The following is a 21,741-nucleotide window of genomic DNA, read 5'->3' as shown; positions in this document are numbered from 1 at the left end:
TCAAAGTAATGCAAGAGTAATAGGACAATTAATGAATACCAAAAACCTTTTGTTAAATATAAAATGCATTTCTACTAAAGTGTTTTCAACATCGGAGACCTTGAAGTGCCACTACACAGTGCGATAAGAACACAATGTTTTCCTCCCCCTGCATGACGTTATGTCTATTGTTAAAGACTGTTCTCGAAAAGCAATTTACAATGTATTTTCAACAGAAACAACTTAGCCTCAAATAAGAATTGTATATATTCAATATTTGATTCAGAAATGGTTACATTCCCTTTCAACGTAATGTGAATCTTCCACAAGGAAATTTTAACCAAAGTCTTCCCGGACTGCAGTAAAAGAAATCTTTTATATACTTTCAAATACTGTGCCTTTTTATTTAAAACAGTGTAAACATAACAACTCAACACCACCAATAATTGGAAAAAGACTGGTTATGTGAACACTAATTTCCTTGAATGCCCCATGAAAATAAGGGTAAATAAAACAGACAAATCTTCAGGAGAAGTTTCAGTTCACCTTAGCAGTGGTAAAAATATTGCTTTATTCCAAATGAACATACAACACAATTTACTGTTCTTTTGGGGGCTTCCTGTGAACTGAAAAGTCTGGGCTTTGTGATTTCAACAATTTATTCTTTCCATTATTAACCACAGAAGCTAATGTCTTGGTCCACAAATAGTAGACTTGCTACAAAATAAATAGTCAAGAGGATGACGAGAAAGCAAAGGGTAATTGTCAATTTGATAACTGGCTTGTGTAAATAACTGAAGTACGCATGATTCAAATTAAACACACATCCTCAACTTGCCTTGTGATACTGATACCATTAATGAGCCAATAGTTGTTCCTCTCAAAAGTATTCACACCAGAAAATTATCTTGACATAGTCAAGAATTTTATAGGACCCCGCCATGCAAGTGACCTTGGTTTAAGAACTGACTAACTGAACTTTATACTTAATGGATAAATTTAAAGTGAACAGATCTGAGAGGGAAATTTTTTTTTCTGAATATTAAATTCCCTGATGTTCCAGAACAAATTTTAGCAAGCTTAATATGCACACACATGCACACACATACACACAATGAACACATGTGCATACAGCATACCTGTGCTCAAGTGAGCAAGCCCATACCGACGCACGTTTGTGCGCGCACGCACACGCACACGCACACACACACACACACACACACAGGCACGCACACATCGAGAAGTGCTCCTTTGGAGCCCCTACACAATCTCAAAGAAAAACACTTCTATTCGCATGATTTTAGTGACACGACATGGTGATTTTTTTTTCTCATCTCTTTTTCTATAATAATTTCTTTTGCACCTCCCTCTGAGATTCTGTGCCTTCAAATTTCAGAGGAAGCTGGCACATAAGAGTAGCTAAGATTGCCCCCAATTACTCCTCCGATCTCCTGTCCTCCCCCTTCCAGAGTCTCTGTGCCATTCTTCAAAAATGAAATAGAAAACACTACATTGGTTGACATGACATAACCTGTGATGAGGCTGTCGAGTGAATAGAAATTTAGGGGTTGGGACCGGCGAGCCCAGTGGCCAAGGGCCACTGGGTCACTGGCACGTCCGCCCTCAGGATACAGCTTATCTCTTGGAAACCGGGTAACCAGTGCTTTTTTATGATGACACTGGTGCGGTGGGGCTGAGGGTCCAAATCACCCACATCTACTAAGGGCCAAAGAGGCCGGTGTTGGGACTAAGTGAAATTGTAATCAGAATTCTACCCAAAAGCTTTAGTTGCAAGCTTTATCCCTCCTGAAACGTTTCTTTCCCTTTAAAAAAATATTTTGTTAAAAAACAGTATGATATGAGGGCGATAGACTATTTGGTTTCTTCTAAGTAGATGCTCTTAAATTAATGCATATAAATAATTTGTATTTAATTTCCCCTCTTTTCCTGTTGAGCAAAGCATAGAATGCACACATTCCTCCATCTCAAGTCACTTGGTCAATGCGGAGTCTCTTTGTATTTCATTTCTTAAGACAAATTGTGCCTCTCGTTCTGATTTGGCCGTGGGACTCAGGGGGAGAAAGGCTGTGTTTTCACTTGCACTGTCCTCGGTTTCTACGCTGGCCAGTTCATAGTCCTCTGACCGCCTGGCATCAGTCAGAATTCGGATCTGCTCCTGGACAGTTTCTAGCAATATTTTCACTTCTTGTTGTTCTGCTATAAGACAATCGCCGACTGGAATACTCACATTGACAATATCAGCAGAGTAGGAGTTTTTGTACCATTTGATGCTTTTGACTTCAGAAATCCCTGGCATTTGCATGCAGGTTTCCTCTAGACCCACCGAAGGGATGATGGGCACGGAACTGGCCCTCGTGGAGGAGTATCCCATCAGGTCTTTTTGATCCAAGCTATTAAAATAGGAACTTGTCTCTCTTGAAGGCAGTTGCATATTTATGGATGCGTTTTGTTGGGTTTTTAAACCACCGGACGAGTACCTGCAAAAGAAACACAGAGTTAACATATTTCTGCTGTGCTTCTTCCGAGCAATAGTCAGTCAACAAAGCACTTCCACATGCACCATCTCACTGAATTCTCACAGCAACCCCATGAGACGGATAATACGCTCCCAGTTAAACAGAGAAGTAAACTGAAGCTCAGAGAGGTGAAGTGACTTGCCCAAGGTCACACAGAAAATAAGTGACAGACTGAGACTCAAACCCAGATCTTCTTACTTGAAGTCCAGGGATCTTTCAACACACCACAGCTGTATAGGCAGGTGGGGTATAGTCTTCCTGACCTCTATCCTAGAATACAAAGTAAATGGGGATTGAGCAGGTAAGTGTGGCCCTTCCGTAGTGACAAACAGGAAACCCATAATGGCATTACTCCATTCCATACATGTGACCACCCTCTCAGCCCGGGGTTTAGTCTGTAGACTCGCGGCCACACTCGTTGGGAAGGAAGCCCGACATGAAGCATCAAGGTGCTATCGTCCCCTGAGTTTTTCTGCTTCCCACTGACTTTGGGGGAACCGAATGCAATTTTCATCGGCTCTCTACTCTGTAGAAACCGTCTCGTTGCCAGGCTGCTGGGCCTACAGATGGGAACGGGGGGGCCTACAAGTCCTCCCCAGGGAGGAACACAAAGTGAGGTCCATTGGGGCTCAACCAAGAGGGCAACTTCCCCAAGTGGTTTCTGGAGCCAAAAAAAAGGCAGTTTGTTGCTGCACAGCCACCATGGTGCCATTCCAAGTCATTGGAACATGCCAAGATCTGGCTAGCCCTCCCACTGCCTGGCCAGTGCTGGTGAATTTCCCAGCATCAGAGGGTGGGACAGGTGTGCTGTGGATTCCTAACATCGTGGTCTGGGGTCTTGAACAGGAGTCTCTATCCTCTCAGTGATCTGTCCTTAATTTGAATGTTTGATTTAAACTATTATAATATAGCACAATCTAAACATATCCACCCTCCATCTAATAGGTTGTCTTCCCCTTGTCTTGCATTAGGATGTAAATAACAATCACGTCCATAAATGGAAAAAAATACTTGCAATGAACCGTCTTGCATACTAAATAGGAGTCTTTATTTCAAGGACACAATCAGAGCAACTCAGGGGTCTGTCTTTCCACCAGACGGAGAGAAAAGATGAGGCTCACATTTAGGTGTCTTTGTAGCTGTGCTTAGTACAGCATCGGCAGTCAATAAATCCCAATCGAGCGGATGCATGACTACACGAACAAATCTTCAAGGTAAGTGCTCCCTTTACATCCCAGTTAATGTCCATTTCAAACATAATAATAACAGCTGACATTTGCAAAATGTTTTTAAAAAGCATGCTTATGTCTAATTGCCTCATTTAATTTTTTAAAAACCTGTGGCTTATTTATTATTATTACCATGCGGTGGATGAATAAACTACATTAAGGGGCACTCAACTGACTTCTCTCAAATTATACCTTTGGTATGCAGCAGAGGAACAAGTTAATCCCGAATTGTCTTATTGTAATTCTTCCTGTCAAAGCCAGAAAAGAGTGGGCATCCCACGGTGCACTAGAACACCTTTTTAGGGCTGTATAATCTTTTTTTCTAATTACAATCTAATTGAATAGCTGTGCACAAGGAAACTCCCTGCGGGATCTTACTCCTTTCACTTAAGTGTGTTCTATGGCTGAAAATCTGACCCTAAAGTTTCTGATCAATGACTTGATTTCAACAAGAAAAAAGGGGGGCAGATATCAAGGCTTTGTGCTCTGTCCTCAGCACCATCCAGTTAGCATCACTAATATGTATGAAGATACAGGGTGTCTGCTTATCGTGTTCCCCAATGGCACAGAGCCAAAAAATATAAATGGGTTAAAATTATATTCCACATGGATCAGTGGAAAGATTCTAACAGGTTGAAATGTGATGGTGACAAGTGCACAGTCTTACACATGCCTCTAAACATTGCTTATGAAACTGTTGGGTAAAGGTGTAAATATCTCAGAGGACTTAATAAATTGTAGCTTTGTGATGACAGTGGATGACCAGGAAGTAATCACAGGCAATTCAAACCAAACCTGGGGCAGTCTTCTGAATTGTGGACTTGAGTGATAAAGAGGAATTTCAATCAACTTATGTGTCACCTTGACAGGTATGGGACACATGGCTGACAGGAACTCAAATCCAGAATGTCACCTGAACATGGAAATGCACCTCAAACAATTATCACTCTCCAAAATGTGATTTTGTTTTATATCAGACATGATTTTTAAGTCTCATTGCCATTACAAGGTCTGGAATCTTAGACAAATGGCAGCCTCACTTAAATGTTTCGTTAATTAAAACAGCCAGGTGGGAATACTGACCTAGGGGGTTTCCTCTGGGGAAGAACTGCAGTAATGCCTCTGTGTGATTCAACCAGAGTCCTCTCTTCCTTCACAGAGTTGCTGTGAGGGTCCCAACCCTGGTATTTAAGTAGAAGCTACTACATCCTATTCTCCAGAAATTTAAGCGAGCGCTAAATTTCTAATGTGGTTCTGGATTCAAAGCCACTTCAGAGTTCTGTGTCCCCTTAAGAGTCACTGACTCACAAGTTTGATCCTCGAACTTGTCATTTGTTGACTATAAAACACCAGTTGAGTGCCCTTCCTCTGATTTCTCACCAAAGAAATCACTGGCACATTTCATTTGAGAACTATGGGAGCCAAAACATCCTTCTCAAGATGAGAAATTCCAACAGTTAAGGCACTTGGTTTGGTGCCCAGTGATTAAGGGGTCAGGCCAAGGAATTTGTCCTGTTTCTGCAGGGGGGACTCCAAGCCTCAGCTCCTGGTGTTGCACAGCATTGGAATCAACTGACTAAACAAGAAATCCATTTTTTCCTGGGAGCCATACCCTTAGTGATTCCATTTACACATCATCATCCACGAATGTGATTTTCCTCACATTTCTTTCCTAGCTTAGTGGTTCCTTATGAAAGGCTAGTATTCAATCTCAGTTCTTTTACTTGGGCTATGCCACCTTGGGTTAGCCACTTCAACTTTGCTATCCTTAGTGTATTCATTTTTAAAATTCCTCAAGGATCCCTTATGTCTAGCTAAGTGAGGTAGGTGTTCAGTACAGTTCGGATCCCCTCTATGTTGAAGGTGGCAGTCTACTTCTGTGATCCTATCTCTTTGTGTCTAGCATATGAATACGTTGGTTTGGTTTGCCTGACAAAACCTAGTTCAGAGCTCCGTAAGCCATTTCTGTGGTTGTCCCAGGCCCATCGATCCGGGATAAGGCTCCTGAAGAATCTCCTCTGCGCCTCATTCTTTCATCAGACCACTCTACGATACGTGCTGGGTTCAAGCCGGGCTGAAGTAAGTGCTAAGGAGGGAAGTCATATACACCAGGAGCCTAACTAGCAGACAGCGCCCACACGCTTGATAAACAAGCAGCAGATGGCTGATAGCTCTGGTAAATTCATTCACTCCCCCTCCGGGCTAGGACCAGATTTGAAGAGGGCCTTTAGCTGCGAAATTCTATTACCAATCCCATTTCTAGTCCAGAGAGACGGTCAGTCCCCCAGGAGTGGAAAATAGCTGTTTTCAAGAACTGAGAATGAGATTGCTCCCCGAGATTCATTGGGCTGAGCACACAGTGACTTAGAGTCACCATTTATCAACATCGGATGCATATCACACACAGGAAAATACACGTGGCCGGCCAGCTGGAGAGAATATTCCAAACTCGATGATGATTGAACCAAAACAAAACCACTATGCAGACAGTAAGTGTAAGTCTCCCAGGAGGTAAAAGACAGAGCAGTGCCTGAACATGCATGGAAATCTCTGAGCCTCTGAAGATCCATGTACGTGTGGTTCAAGCCTATGCCGGGCATGCGCTCAGAGCAACCCTCTACCTGGGACATTGGGGATGAGCTCCATAATGGTGACCAATGAAAAGAGAGCATGGGCTGGGTTCTCTCCCCACTCACAGAATCTCTGAACTTGATTTCTCCTCACTCATTCTCACCCATATATATATTCCTAAGTAACAGACATTATTAGTGATTTAAGAATCACGGTCAGTGCTTAGTGTTTTAAGAGGAAAGTCATTATGAAACGTGATTAATTATAATCTGGGGCTAAATGCAAGCCCCTTTTCTAGATATAATGCAAAGAGAAGTGCAAACTGCTTCTTGATTTGCATTATGCGTTTTGGAGAACTTGGCTGTTATGTTGAATTTGCAAACTGTCACCCCAGGTCTGTACCAAAGGTATTTTACACTCCTTTTGGAATTGCTTCAAAATTACAAATGTCTTTCTAACAAAATCTACTGCTGAGTTTTGTCAGAGGAGGAGGCACTGCTGTATATGTATCTTGCCAAGAAGAAACGGAAAAGGTAAGGCTCTGAGATAGATGTCTCCTATCTGCTTTGGCCCTTAGTTTGGTACAGTCTGGAAGGATCATCCAGGCCAAAGCAGCATAGGAACTGGGCCTGCCTTATCCAGAGTGATAAAAAAGCAGATGCAACAAGAACCTGGCTTGGATGAAGGAACTGATTTTGGAAATTTCTGGAGTAAACCTTGACTGCATTGCTCTTGAAATTAATAGTTCTCTGACAGTTCCTGTGACAATAGTTCCTGGGACAGTAAACAGTTCCTCCAGACTACTTCTCTGCTTACTACGTGTCAGGTACAAGCCTGTATAAATACAATTTATTTTATAATTTTTAAAAATCTGCCCAACGACCCTTAGGAAGGTGGTATTATTTTGCCTAATTTATACATGAGAAAATTTAAGTTCAGAAGATAAAATTTTTTCAAAGATGAGATTTAAAATCCAGTCCACTGAAGTAAGGGCTACCATGTTTTACTGGGCAATTTATGCCAATTAGGTGAATGGGGGCTAAAATTCATCTTACTCCACTCACTATGCCATGGGGCCCAGGAGGGTCTGTGTCTGGTGGGAGGAAAGGGCACCTTTTGTCCTGCAAGAATGAACGGCAGCCCTGGTGTCCAAAGCCCATCTTTCCACCCCTACACCATAAATGAACCTGAAGATCTGTCAGCAAGTTGTACTTTGACAATATGCTGTCAACATTGACTAGACACATTCAAGAACACCCAGGACAGAAGCAGATACTATATATAAATACATTACAGGTTACTGTGGAGGGTATTGCCCACAATGTTGATTAGAAAATTGAGTAATTTTCTTTTCAAACCCAAGAATGAAGGAATACGTTAGTCCTCTTAAGAAATTAAAAAAAAAAAAAGACAAATTCCCAGTAGCTTTAACAACCATATAACATACTGCCTAGATAAATGTACACACTTACTTACTCTCTAGTGTTATTTTTCTAACATTTCCATAATGCCTATTTTCATTATCTCCATTCTTTTAAGTTAGTCTACCTTTTGTGGAACAGAGATGGAAGTAAGCATAAACAGACTATTAATGGCAAAAATCAATGAACCAAACCCCCAGGAACATTACATCTCAATTTAAACTTGGAGCATTAATGACACCCTCCCTAAATTCCATCGCTTTTAAGACCTACCCTTGACAAGGTATCGTATCCTGGTCTGGGATCCTGGATTCCTCAAGTTGCTGATACGCTGGTCCCACGATGCCACCCAGCCTACTTCGGGGCGAGGGGGGTGTTCTCCTGAAGGTATTCCTATGGAGCATACCACTCCTTTGCCCTGGGCTGCAGCAAGAGGAGAGACTCCTGCTGGGATGAAAGAAAACCAACAGATTGATCCTAGCAAGAACCTTATATGTGGCTGCTTACACTTCAAACACTGCCTTTTCACTTCAGGTACTGAACGTTCTAGGTTGGGCCCTCCATCCCTAACCGTAGAATAGCTGCTCGGAGGAGACCAGAAGTTGTCGAATCCATTCACCTTTGCAGGCAGGTACTGAGACCGAGAAGTTGCCATGTTTCTGGCTCTCTCTCTAGTTTGGAGCACAATGGACTGAAACCATCGCAGCTTCCCAGCCAAAGATAAGAAGTGGGCTTAAGGATTCCCAAGCTCCTGATTCTCCATGACCCTTATCTTCCAGGATAGAGGAGTTATCTCTCTAATAAAAATTTTAAAAATAGCTTTGTTATTAGACACTGATAAAAACTAAAACAGAAACTCTGAAGAGATTCGTGGCGGAAGAGTTCACGTATGTTAGCGTAGAATAAATAAACCTCATTTGAGTTGGCATTCTCTCCTTAACACAGGTGCTAAATTCTCAGTTCACTATCTCAAACTTTCATCAGTTTTGAGAAACTACATAGGTTTCCATTTGAATTTGCTTTTCATAAACATCTGATTGCATATTTTATTTGACTCAAACATCCAAATACCCAAATAACCATATTTTTCAGATGCCATCAGAGGGCAAAAGGCATAAATGGGATATATCTGAGGTGAGATTGGGATTCCTACATAGAATATGCTAAGCCAAAGGACTAGACGATAATAATCAGTTGCTAATTTGACCTGTTAACTATTCCATACCCATTTCCATCTCCACCCCACTGAATGTACCCTACAGCCATGGGGACCAGTAAGGAGAACTCTGTTCTTACATAGACCTTCCATGGGATGCAGGTTTAAGTGACCAAACTTGCCCTGCAGTGTTCAGATAACAGGTGAAGTTAGAATCTTTTGCTGTGTTCTCACTTAACTCTAAAAATACCAATGAAGCCATACAGAGAAAGAGGAAAAACATTTCCAGAATTTCAGCAGACCTACCAAGTTCTAAAGGGACCAGTCTCCCAAAGTAATTGTACCCACATCACTACATTATTTGGAGTTCAGTAACTTTCTCCCTGGCAACATTACTGTTATTTCTGCTTAGTAGATATAAAACAAAACATCTCAAATATTATTTAAGATCAGAGTTTGAGAACCTGACATTTGCGTGTCAGTAGACACGTTCCTGGTTTGGGCAAAGTGAACGATCACATTTTACCTTCTTCGAGCCAACATTAACTTCCTGAGTTTGTGCAAACACGAGGTCATATGCTGCAATATTATACCTTTTTCTTTATCATAATGTTTCCCGTATGTTGACAACATGCGACCTCTAGTTAGGTCACCAAGGCAACAAGTTTAAAGAGTTCTAATAGCTATTCCCTCCCCCCTCCCTTCTAGCTTCTATCTGTATTATTTAGGAGCTATTATGGAGTCTGTGGGGGGTACTCAGGCTTAGAATTAGCTGCATGTGGGGGTGCATCTCAGGCCTGTACATTACTAACAGCATGACACTGAGGGAAGTATTTCTATCAGTCAGAGTCCTGAAGGGAAAGAGATGGTATTCTAATTTAGGTCACTGGGAAGATTTTACTATTTACAAAGGTGTCTTCAGTGTTTGAGGGGAAAAAAAAAGTCAGCATGGGGCACTACTGTATGTCAGGGTAAGTAACAATAGGGAGCTGTTTCTGTCCCTGTATCTGAAGGGACAAGGGGTGGGGGGAAGCTACTAGAATGGAGAGAGAAGGGGAGTTGTAAGGAAAGGACCACTGTCAGGCACTGTGGTCCCAGGAAGAAGGACAAGGGACACAGCTGAGGCAAGCAGGGAGGGAGGGGGCAGACAGGCCAGGGCTTCAGTCTCCTCCCAGCCTTCCATCTCCTGCCCGTGCCTTGTACTGACAGCAGACAAGAGAGAGCCTTCTTCTCTTTCAGTGCACAGGGCAAGGCAGAAAAAAGGTAAAGACTAAATATGAGTAGGAGAGGTGCCAAAGAAAGGTCTTGGCATCATGGTTAAGTATTTTCATAGGACGGCTATGGGGCTAAAAGAGAGAAATTATGCATGGAGCTTGGCACGTAGTAGGGTTGCCCTGGTTCCTCCGCTACACCTGACAACTCAAAGGCTCCAGGTAATCACTGACAACCCTGGTCTTATTTCACTCTAAAAACCCCACATATATGCTGTCTGTAGGAGAGTTATGTTGCTAAAATGTAATGTAATAAGTGTGACGTAGTAGATTTTTCTTTAAAAAGAAAGAGGATTTTTTCCCCCTTTGAACTACACATGAGAAATAATGGCTTTGAATTCATAGCTTTGTTATAATGAGTTATCCAAATAAGTCATGTTTGCAGTGCACAAAGAGAAATTAATTATTCATAGCTGGCCAAACTGTCACAACCACAAAAGCTTCCACGATGAACTAGTGACCTATCTTAAAAAACAAAACAAAACAGTTCTGTGCCTATTGATCAATCAACTATTCAAGCCTTCTAACCCAGTGGCATTCGGGAAGTTATGGAGCAGTTTGCAGGATATATAAATCAGTGACCAGGTTATCAATCATGAAAACATTTAAGTCTACTGCATGTTTTACAAAACAAAAGCTATGATATATTGAACTATAATTTACAAAGTTCTAAAAGTGCTTTGTAAATCAACCCTTGCCTATCTATCGGGACACAATGTATGCCAACTAATACTGTATTGTCATTGAACCAAACAGAAAGGCAGATCTCTTAAAGACGCCCTTATTTAATTTGTGAGTGGTTCCTGGAAACCCAGTTGAAGCCAAGATTAAGACAGGGGTAAGTCAACCAACTAGGAGTAGTAGGGTATTTGCAGCTTAAATACATTAGAAACTGCAATTCTTTTTTTATTTACAACTTTAAGATATTGATGGCATAATATAGTCCTAGGGTAACATTATACAGAATTATTTTACCTGACTGGATGGGACACCACCTCAACATGTGTTATAATCAGCAGGAGAAAATGTGGTTTTGGAGAAAATATCCGTCTTATAAAAGGCTAGTAATCTTAGACGTATTTTCCTAATTAAATAACTTCCATTAGATCCAGGAACTAAAATGCTTTCTTAACAGGGAAATATCTGTAAATGCCTCAATTGATATAAACCAAAGCTTATAGTTCATAACTAAAGCAAGAATCCAATAGGCAAACATATTTCAATTCCAAGTTGGAAATATTTAAACCTATTTAAAAAAACTTAACAAATTTTTGGTATCTCAGTCTCTACTCACGTAGAATGTGAAAAAAAAATCATCCAATAATGAGGTTTAGTATTGAGACAGACTGAAAAGCTCCCAGTAAATGTGGCCAGCATCAAGGAAATCCTTTTTTTAGGGATTTAGAGTAGAGGAAGAAGGTAGTTTCCTTGTATAATGCATGTTTCTGTCATGGACGTTTTCAAAACATTGCCTAGATATGTGAAAACCAAGGGTCAGCAATATTTATCTGTCACTGTTGGGAACAACTGGGTTGTTTTTTTTTTTTTTTTAAAGTATAGCTAATCTGCAATGTTATGTTAGTTTCAAGGATACAACATAAAGATTCTATGATTCTATACATTACTCAATGCTCACCACAATAAGTGACAACTACTATTTTGTACCTTATCCTTTTCTTTGAATTTTGATCTTTTTATATATATAAATATATATATATTTATAAAATTTAGAAATACTGTACTTCTCCCTAAGAAAAGGATGCTTAAATCACTGCACCACTTCCACAAAGATTGAGAGTATTACATTCAGATGCGCATAGACATAGCATCAGTCCCAAATTTTGGCACTTGGTTTAGAACAAAGAGTGCATTTTTGGAGTTTCCGATTCCTGTATAAGAAATGTAGCATGCGACTTGATGATACTGAAGACCTTGCTTGGCTTCAGAATGTTAGGACATTTGGAAGATAACCTTATTTTTTTGGCTTTCTCCCCCAGAGAGCCAATTCATATGGTCAGCCTGCAAAAGAGTGCCACCCCAGATGACAGATCCTATAAACCCAAGAAGACCTGCCGAGCTTCCTCCCTCTGAAAAGTTTTTTTTTGTGTGTGTAAGAACCATGTTGGAAGACCTGGAGCATGTCACATCAACTGCCTAGGGAAGAATTAGTCATTAAATTTGCAGACGGTGATAAGGCAGGCTAGGAAAAATCATATTTTTAATAGCTTTTCAGAATGCAATTGTTTCCTTCACTGGTCTGTGTCTGAAGCTTTGATGGGTGTTGTTAGTTCCTTCAGGCTTCCTACAGGGGCATTGCTGCCTGCTGTTATCTTTGGTTGACTTGCTGTGAGCTGCTTGAGTGTCCACTCCATGGAGAACTATAGGGGGAGCAAGAACAATCATCTCTCCCGAACCAGGTTGCCATCCGTTGGCACGTGTTGCCCAGCCTTATACACAGTGTGAACGTGCCCATGCCCACCATGAGCAGCTACCTGTACCTGTGGTGTTTGACAGACTGGTTTCCTCTGTCAGGAGAAGGGACCTCTGGGAATGACTGGGGGCCGGCAAAACTTGACTCCATCATTTTCTCCAATGCAGTCACAGGATGCCTTTCCGCCTTTGAGTACTGTGGGAAACCACATGCACAGAGTTGAGCTGGAGGACGTTATGAGAGGACGGCCTGTAACACTATAGCTAGATATTGAAAGGTTACTGAACACTTGCCAGTAATTTGTCCACCGGATCAGCAGAACAATAGAGACATCATTTGTAACCCATTTCCCACACACCAATGGTCTCCAACCTCCCCCCAAACTCTCTCTGCTTAGATAAGATCCATCTAGGACGGTTCTTCACTTTAGAATTTTAAGTATATCTTCTTGTTTCAATATATATCCATGGCACACTGTGCCTGACAGGCAAAAACACAAATGTTTTTTTTTATTCAATAGACATTTTATGCACACAAGAAATTAATCAGTAGCCGAACTACAAATAGTAGGGATTCAATAAAGAATGATTGGATGAACCTCAGAACATTCTCAGAATTACAAGGATATTGATTCAGAGTACCTGCCCTTGGCTCTCCACCATTCCTTCAGCCTTTGCCAAGTAATTACTGGGTTTAACAAGAGAAATTTATGAGCATTTCACTCTTTATAGTTAGTAAGCTTTGGTCTCACCTTTGACTATGATATCTTATGAAGTTCAGGAGCCTTTGGGAAAATCTATAGAGATGACCCCTTAAGAAAACCTTTGCCCCAAGGGAAATATCACAGGGCATCTCAACCAGGCAGCAAGTTGTCAACTTTAATATTCCCTGGACACACAGCTCTTGAAGAGGCAGCAAGGGCTAGCAGGTTCCTCTTCCAGAAATTCCAGATAAAAAATACCCTCAGAAATGACATTTTTAGGGGCTAGGTGGCTCAGTTGGTTAAGTTCTGACTTTGGCTCACGTCCTGATCCCAGGGTTCTAGAATCGAGTCCCGCACTGGGATCCCTGCTCAGCAGGGAACCTTGCTTTTCCCTCTCCCTCTCCCCCAGCTTGTGCTTTTGTTCTCTCTCTTATGCTTCAATCAATCAATCAATCAATCAATCAATCTTTTTTAAAAAAACCTTTCTTCTTAAAAGGAAAAAAAAATAAGATGACATTTTTAGAATGCTAACCAATCCAGAGAAAAGTTTGAAATTTGGACATTCATATCTAACGTATGAAAAAGAATTTCACAGAACAATGAAGACAGAGATGTAATATACATATGAAAAGCTGTACATCTGCACTCCTTGTAAAATGATAAAAATCATAATAGAGAAAAGTAAATTTTAAGGTCTGGTAAAGGTACAGATTCAAGAAAAGTAGAACTGCTGCTAATATGTTGGGGTATGAATTGCTAATATGTTCCAAATGTTAAATATACACACTCCTCAATACAGAATGTTACTTCTAGGACTTTCCTTCATTAATATGATTGTAAAAATTCAGAATATCATCATGAGAGTATGCCAGTGGTACAATTTTTAAGAACAAAACAAAAAAACAAAAACAACTGGACACAATAAATATCCACAAAGAAAACCCATGCAACCACTGAAAAAAAAAATAAAATCAAGGTACAAAAAGTCTTCATAATATGAATCAATTTCATAAATAAGGAAAATGCAGTACATATACATGTATTGTGTGTCTATGTGTATATACATATATTTAGCTTTATGTATACATATACACACATATAGATTTTGTATGTACGCATACATATATATTTCTGTGTGTGTGTTTGTGTGTCTGTATGTTTCCCATGCAACCACACAGGATGTAGATTAGAAAAAAGAAAGAAAGAAAATAAACTATTAACTGGATATTATCCTTGAAGAAGAGTATATCAGTGGCTATGGGTTATTAAGCCTAGGCAAAATGTCAAGGTTATGTAACTGACCTTAAGATAGCAATCTCTAATGTTTTCTTCTTAAGTACTTCCAAAATAAACCACAGAGTGGCAGTAATAACCTTGTCTTGAATTATAATCTCAATTCTACAAAATGGACTCAGTAAAGAGGTCAGACATTTTGCAAAATGGAGTAAATTGACACAGAACAAAAAAGAAGATATGGAGATAATTTGGAAAAGGTGGCTATTTTCAATAATCCAAAACTACAAAGATCCAAAATATGATGTAAATATCTTCATGTGTACTGTTTTATTGACTAATTAATTACTACTACAAACCATCCATGGGAAAAGTGCATTGAATGGATTTGTGACGAATATAATATTCTGACTTTCTATCTGAACTTCAGATTCTATAAAAGACCAAGTAGGGTTTTTTTTGGTTTGTTTTTTAATCCCAGCTTCTAATAATTGGTTTAGAAGACAAACTTGGATGCCTGAAATGCTCAGCTACAGAAACAAGTGAGATGATCTAGAGACATCTATGGCAAATGGGAGGAGGTAAGTCTCTGTTCTTGCAGAGGTTTATGGGGGCAACATCAGCCAAGTGTTTCTGGAGCATCTAGATTTTCTAAAGAAATTATTGAACCATTAAAAGTCAGCAAGCCATTCATTTTTTTCTAGCAGTGTATGTCAAACAGTGTATGTTCTAGCCTAATTATGTGTTGGGGCCATTAGTTCAGAGTTTCTGCTTTTTTTGGGGGAGGGAAGGAGGTGCCAATCAGTTTTTATTTTTATTTTATCTTAATTCTCGTGTAGTTAGAGTGTTATATTAGTTTCCTGCATACAATTTAGTATCCAACAGTTCCATGCATTATTCAGTGCTCATCAAGATATGTATGCTGTTAATCCCCATCACCTGTTTCACCTACCCCCTTACCCACCTCCTCTTTGGTAACCATCTGTTTTTGTTCTCTATAGTTAAGAGTCTTGTTTTTGGTTTGTCTTTTTTTTTTCCCCTTTGTTCATTTGTTTTGTTTCTTAAATTCCACATATGAGTAAAATTATATGCTATTTGTCTTCCTTTGACTTATTTCACTTAGCATTATACTCTCTAGCTCCATCCATGTTGTTGTAGATGGCAAGATTTCATTCTGTTTTGTGACTGAATGATATTCCAGCGTGTATGTGTGTGTGTATATATACATTTTTGTATGTATAAAGTGTATTTATTGATATATATATATTGTGTGTATATATATATACACATATATATATATATATATATATATATATATATATTCTTTCATCTATCAATGGACATGGGCTGCCTCCATAATTTGGTTATTTTAAATACTGCTGAAATAAACATATGAGGTGCATATAGCTTTTGCTTTGAATGAGACTTCATTTTGAAAGCCAAAGGCTTTGTTTAAAATCTTAGATGAAAGTTTCGAATAGAATCAACCTCTTATTTGGTCTACTTATTCATAGTGTCTTTTGTAGATATTGTATTCTAAATCTTTTCTTTCAAATGCTTGTATTGTTGTTATACAGTTGCTTTTAATTGTACTATTTTGGTCAATATACACAAATTTATTTTCAAAATTTATTATTTAGTATTTCTCCTCTATCTCACAGACTTTATGAGAATTATTTTCATTTCAGTGGCTGCATTTAATATGAGATTCGGGTTTAAATTGCCATATTCCTATGCAAGGTTGGTTGAGACATGTGGGAACACTAAAAATATATGAATAATTTGGTAATCCTTCAAACTAATATTCCACGTTGGTTCAAATGAATTTAGAGATATTTTCCAGTTTCCAGTTCTGACAAAGAGCTTAAAATTGTCATTCCTGTCCTTACAATAAGAAAAAAGCTGAACAAATAGAAAATTAATGGCTGTTCTTATATCTAATAATGGAGGTTGCAGGGCAAACCACCACTCTGAAACCTGAAGAGACAAGAACCAGAGTCAAGATCAGCTTACCTATAGCAGAACCATAAATGGGTAAGAACACTTCAGTAGTAATTTTGTAAACATTTAAACATTTAAAAAATATTTTATTTATGTATTTATTCATTTGAGAAAGAGAGAGAGAACATAAGCAGGGGGAGGGAGAGGGACAGAGGGAGAAGCAGACTTCTGCTGAGCAAAGAGCCTGAATCAGCACTGGATCCCATGACCCTGGGATCATGACCTGAGCTGAAGGCAGATGCTTAATGGACTGAGCCACCCAGGAGCTCCCAAGAGTAATTTTAATAAGTGGCTATAATCTGTATGTGTAATCTGATATTGACTATGATTCTTGTATTGTATTGTCTTTCCAGGTTTCAGAGTGGTAGTTTGCCCTGCAACCTCCATTATTGGATGGATATAAGAACAGCCATTGATTTCTAGTTTATTCAGCTTATTTTCTTATTGTAAGGACAGGAATGACAATTTCAAGCTCTTTATTTGTCAGAACTGTAAACTGGAATTTAATTGTAAGAATAAAATAAGAACTGCAGTTTTTTGTGCCCCCTTCCCTCCACTTTCATGGGTTTTTACCTTCAGGAACCATGCAAGATGCTCACAACAAAGAACAAAAGAATAATCTCATGTTTCTGACATAAGTGGGAAATTAACCATTTTGAAATGCTTACTTCTCAGTGAAAAAAGATCTTATTGGAGCATTATCTTACATGAGGAAAGAGCTTTTTCCTGACTCTACCTTCTTGTAGCCTTCTTGTCTCAAGTAAGGGGGGAAAAACAACAAGACAAACAAACAAACAAAAGACACTAGTGGATTTTAAAGCTCCTGGCATCTACAGCTATAGCAAACATTAAATGAAACCCAACTGCTAGCCAGATTAACATAAAACCTACATTAAACATCTGTTATCTCAGGATTACCCAGTATATCATGTCTACCTTTAAAAAAATTATGAGGCATACTAGAATATATACATGCAAGCATAAGTAGAGAGATAGGAACTCTAAGAAATACTCAAAAGTAAATCTAGAAATAAAAATACTGTAACATACATGATGAATGCACTTGATAGGCTCATCATTAGATTGGACACAGCCAAGAAAAGAATCAAGGACCTCGAGTATTAGTGGATAAAAACTTCCTGACACGAAACACAAAACAAAAACAATATATTTTAAAAAGAAAAGGAAAAAACTGAATGATAATATTGAAAAACTGCTGAACAATTTCAAATGGTAAAATATATGCATAATTGGAGTTATTGAAGGAGAAGAAAGAAATGGAGCAGGGGAAATATTTGAAGCAACAGTGATGGAGAACTTTTCAAAATTATTGATAGACACCAAAACATAGATACAGGAAGCTCACAGAATACCAAAACACCATAAAGGTTAAATACCAAAAAAACTACATGACAGCATATCATATTCAAACTGTACTTTTAAAAAAGGAAAAGAGAAGTAAAGAATAAAATAACACAAAAACAAATAGAATGCTGAAAACAAAACCAAAAAAATAAAAACCTGCTTATAGAAGAAAAAGATGAACAAATATAGTGGAATTCTACCTAGAAATCATGCAAACAAGAAAAGATAAGAGTAAAATATTTAAAGTGTTAAAAGAAAAACAAACATCAAACTGAAAATATATCTCTGGTTAAATTATCCTTCAAAAATAAAGGAGGAATAAAAGACTTTCTTAGACTAAGCAACAAACAAACACACACAAAAAATAGGATCATCACCAGCAGACCTATCCTGCAAGAAATTTTAAGAGAAGCTCTTAAAGGAGAAACAAAATGATTTAGGTTAGAAACTCAGATCTACATAAAGAAGAAAAAATACCAGGGAAGTAATAAGTAAAAGTAAATTAAAATAGTTCATTTTTCTTCTTATTAATAGATCAAGTAGAAAAAAGTTTATTCAAACTAATAATGTATTCTGGATATAGTATATACACAACTTAAATTATTGAAAGCAATTTTATAAAGAACAGGAGAAAGAAAGGGAATACTCAGATATAAAATACCTGGACTAGCCATAAAGGGGTAAAGTGTTATTTGAAAGTGGACTTAGGGGATCCCTGGGTGGCGCAGCGGTTTGGCGCCTGCCTTTGGCCCAGGGCGCGATCCTGGAGACCCGGGATCGAATCCCACATCGGGCTCCCGGTGCATGGAGCCTGCTTCTCCCTCTGCCTGTGTCTCTGCCTCTCTCTCTCTCTCTGTGAGACTATCATAAATAAATAAAAATTAAAAAAAAAAAAAAAAAAAAAAAAAAAAAAAAAAGAAAGTGGACTTAGATTAATTGTAAATATATATTGTAAAGTCTTGGGTAACTAAAAAAGTATAAAAAGAAGTATAATGGGTATGTTAGAAAAGGAGGAAAAAAATGGAAGCATACTAAATAATTAAAACCAGAGAAAGAAGAAATAGAAAAGAACAAAAGAAACAAAGAACAGGTACAAAGAATCGAAAACAGTTATAAATATAGAAGACATTAATTGAACAATATCATTAGTCACTTTAAATATGAATGGTCTAAATACACCAATTAAAAAAAAACAGATTATCAGCAGGTATGAGAAAACAGAACCCAACTATATGCTGTCTACAAGAAACCCACTTTAAATATAAAGACAGCGATAGAATAAAAGTAATAAAGTAGGTAAAAATATATCATGCTAGCACTGATCAAAAGAAAGCTAGAGTAGGTGTAATAATTTCAGCCAAAGCAGATTTCAGAAGAAGGATAAGTTTTAGGGACAAAGAATGGTTTAAAAAGTATCACTAACTTAATGATAAGGGGCTAACTCCCCAAGAAGATAAAACAGTTCTTAACATTTATGTACCTAGCAACAGAGCATCAAAATACATAAGGCAAAAGCCAAAGGAACCTCAAGGAGAAATAGACAAATCCACTATTATACTTGGGGAGTTCAACACCCACCTATCAGTAACTGACAGATTCATCAGCCAGGAAATTATTGAGGATATAGTTGGTTTGTATAGCACTTTCAATCACCAGCATCTAAGCAATAATCCTAAAATATTTCTTCTAAAATGGCAGACTATACATTTTTAAAAGATCTTATTTATTTATTTGAGAGAGAGAGAGCACGAGAGGAGGAGTGGGAGCGGCAGAGGGAGAAGCTGACTCCCCACCGAGGAAGGAGCCCTACGTAGGCTTGATCCCAGGACCCTGCGATCCTGTCTGAGCCGGAGGCAGATGCTTAAACTGAGCCACTAAGGCACCATACACATTTTTATTTTAGCTCACATAGAACATTCATCAAGATAAATCACATTCTTGGCCATAAAATGCATCTTAAGAAAGTTTTTAAAGATTTTTTATTTTTAAGTAATCTCTACACTCAACATAGGGCTCAAACTCAGAACCCTGAGATCAAGAATCACGTGTTCTACTGACTGAGCCAGCCAAGCACCCTTTCTTAAGAAATTTTTTAAAGGTCTAAATCATTAATAGCATATTCTTAGACCATTTTGAAATCAAACTAGAAATCAATAAGAAAAAGATAGTTGGAAAATCCAAAGCTATCTGGAGAGTAAATAACATATTTGTAAATACCAGAAAGGTCAAAGAAAAAATCACAAGAGACATTTAAAAATATTTTTAACTAAATGAAAATACAACTTATCAAAATTTGTGGAAGGTAATGAAAGCAGTGATTAAAGATGAATTTACAGCATTAAGTTCTTATAATTGAAAAGAAGAAATATCTAAAGTCAGTAATCTGAATTTCCACCTTAGAAAACGAGTAAAAGATGAGTAATTTAAACCCAAAACATACAGAAAAGAAATAATAAAAGAGAATAAATTACTAAGATTGAAAACAGGAAAAGAGGAATGCCTGGGTGGCTCTGTGGTTGAGCATCTGCCTTTGGCTCAGGTGGTGATCCCTGGGTCCTGGGATTGAGTCCCACATCGGGCTCCCTGCGAGGAGCCTGCTTCTCCCTCTGCTCATGTCTCTGCCTCTCTCTGTGTGTGTTTCTCATGAATAAATAAATCAAATCTTTTAGGGGATCCCTGGGTGGCGCAGCGGTTTAGCGCTGGCCTTTGGCCCAGGGTGCCATCCTGGAGACCCGGGATCGAATCCCACGTCGGGCTCCCGGTGCATGGAGCCTGCTTCTCCCTCTGCCTATGTCTCTGCCTCTCTCTCTCTCTCTCTGTGTGACTATCATAAATAAATAAAAATTAAAAAAAAATTAAAAAAAAATAAATAAAATCTTTTAAAAATAGTTAAAGAATAGAGAAAATCAACAAAAGCAAAGCTGATGCTTTGAGGTGATCAGGAACATCAATAAATCTCTGGTCAGGTTAACCCAGAAAAAAAAGAAGAGAAAAGATTATCAATAAGAGAAACGAAAGAGACCATCACTACTAATCCCATGGTCCGGAAAAGGTTAATAAAGGAAGACTGTGAATAACCGTATGACCTCAAATTTGATATACTAGTTGAAAGAAACCAAGTTTTTAAAAGATACATGTCACAGTTCATGCAAGTGGAAATAGGTAAACCTAATTACCCTATTATATATTAACAAAATAAGTATCATTTAGGAGATCTGGAGATCCCAGGAAGGAATACAAATTCTGCTAAGGAAAACTAACTGTACTACAAATATATGAAAGAACATTAAGTGTGAGGTGGGGATCAGGGCACACTGTCCTAAGGAACTTTGGAAAGGAGTGGAATCTGTAAACTAAAGGCACACATAAGCACTGCCTGGTTGATAGATATATCTTTGATCTGTCTGCTGAGAGTTCCTAGAAGCAAGGATGTACTCAACAAAAACTTGGCACTTTATCTCTGTTGTCTCTCCCCAAATCCCATTACTCCAACCTAATCGTGAGAAAAACATGAAACTAATTCCAGTAGAAGAGCATCCTACTCAATACTTGACCACTACTCCTGAATACTGTCCAAGCCACTAAAATGAGGAAAATCGGACAAACGGCCACAGCCAAGAGGATAAATGACAACCAACTGTCATTGTGGTTTCCTGGATGAAATCCTGGAACAGAAACAATGAAGTTAAAACTGAAGGTGCCCAAGGCATCTCTATGGGCTCATTGACTTTTACAAACGTACCATGTCAATGTACGAGGCTAACGGGAAAAACTGAGTAGAGTGGATATGGGAACTCACCGTACTATGTTTGCAACTTTTTTGTAAATCCCAGACTGACTTTAA

At 38.6% G+C, this 21,741-nt stretch overlaps 1 protein-coding gene and 1 long non-coding RNA gene across 8 annotated transcripts in view; one reads left to right on the top strand and one right to left on the bottom strand.

The window, feature by feature from the left end:
• Positions 1–514: 514 nt before the first annotated feature.
• Positions 515–21,741, bottom strand: part of NRG3 (neuregulin 3) — a 1,039,823-nt gene continuing 1,018,596 nt past the window's right edge. For 2 of the 7 annotated variants that reach the window (XM_025435065.3, XM_025435067.3), the window contains exons 7-10: positions 12,663–12,790; positions 8,011–8,184; positions 2,715–2,786; positions 515–2,477 (exon numbers count right to left, since the gene is read on the bottom strand). In XM_025435065.3, the coding sequence (XP_025290850.1) occupies positions 1,970–2,477; positions 2,715–2,786; positions 8,011–8,184; positions 12,663–12,790 (882 nt within the window). In that variant the 3' untranslated portion in view covers positions 515–1,969. The remainder of the gene's footprint in view (positions 2,478–2,714; positions 2,787–8,010; positions 8,185–12,662; positions 12,791–21,741) is intronic. The other 5 variants (XM_025435069.3, XM_035715516.2, XM_025435070.3 and 2 more) reach the window with 3 other exon arrangements.
• On the top strand, positions 9,596–14,306 carry LOC112651758 (uncharacterized). Its single transcript, XR_003131009.3, has 3 exons — positions 9,596–9,864; positions 10,227–10,326; positions 12,162–14,306. It is a non-coding gene; the product is annotated as an uncharacterized LOC112651758 (long non-coding RNA).

The sequence above is a fragment of the Canis lupus genome, chromosome 4, assembly GCF_003254725.2.
Source record: "Canis lupus dingo isolate Sandy chromosome 4, ASM325472v2, whole genome shotgun sequence".
NCBI classification, from domain to species: domain Eukaryota; kingdom Metazoa; phylum Chordata; class Mammalia; order Carnivora; family Canidae; genus Canis; species Canis lupus.
Note: the sequence above shows the minus strand (reverse complement) of the source record. Positions and strands in the feature narration are given on the sequence as shown.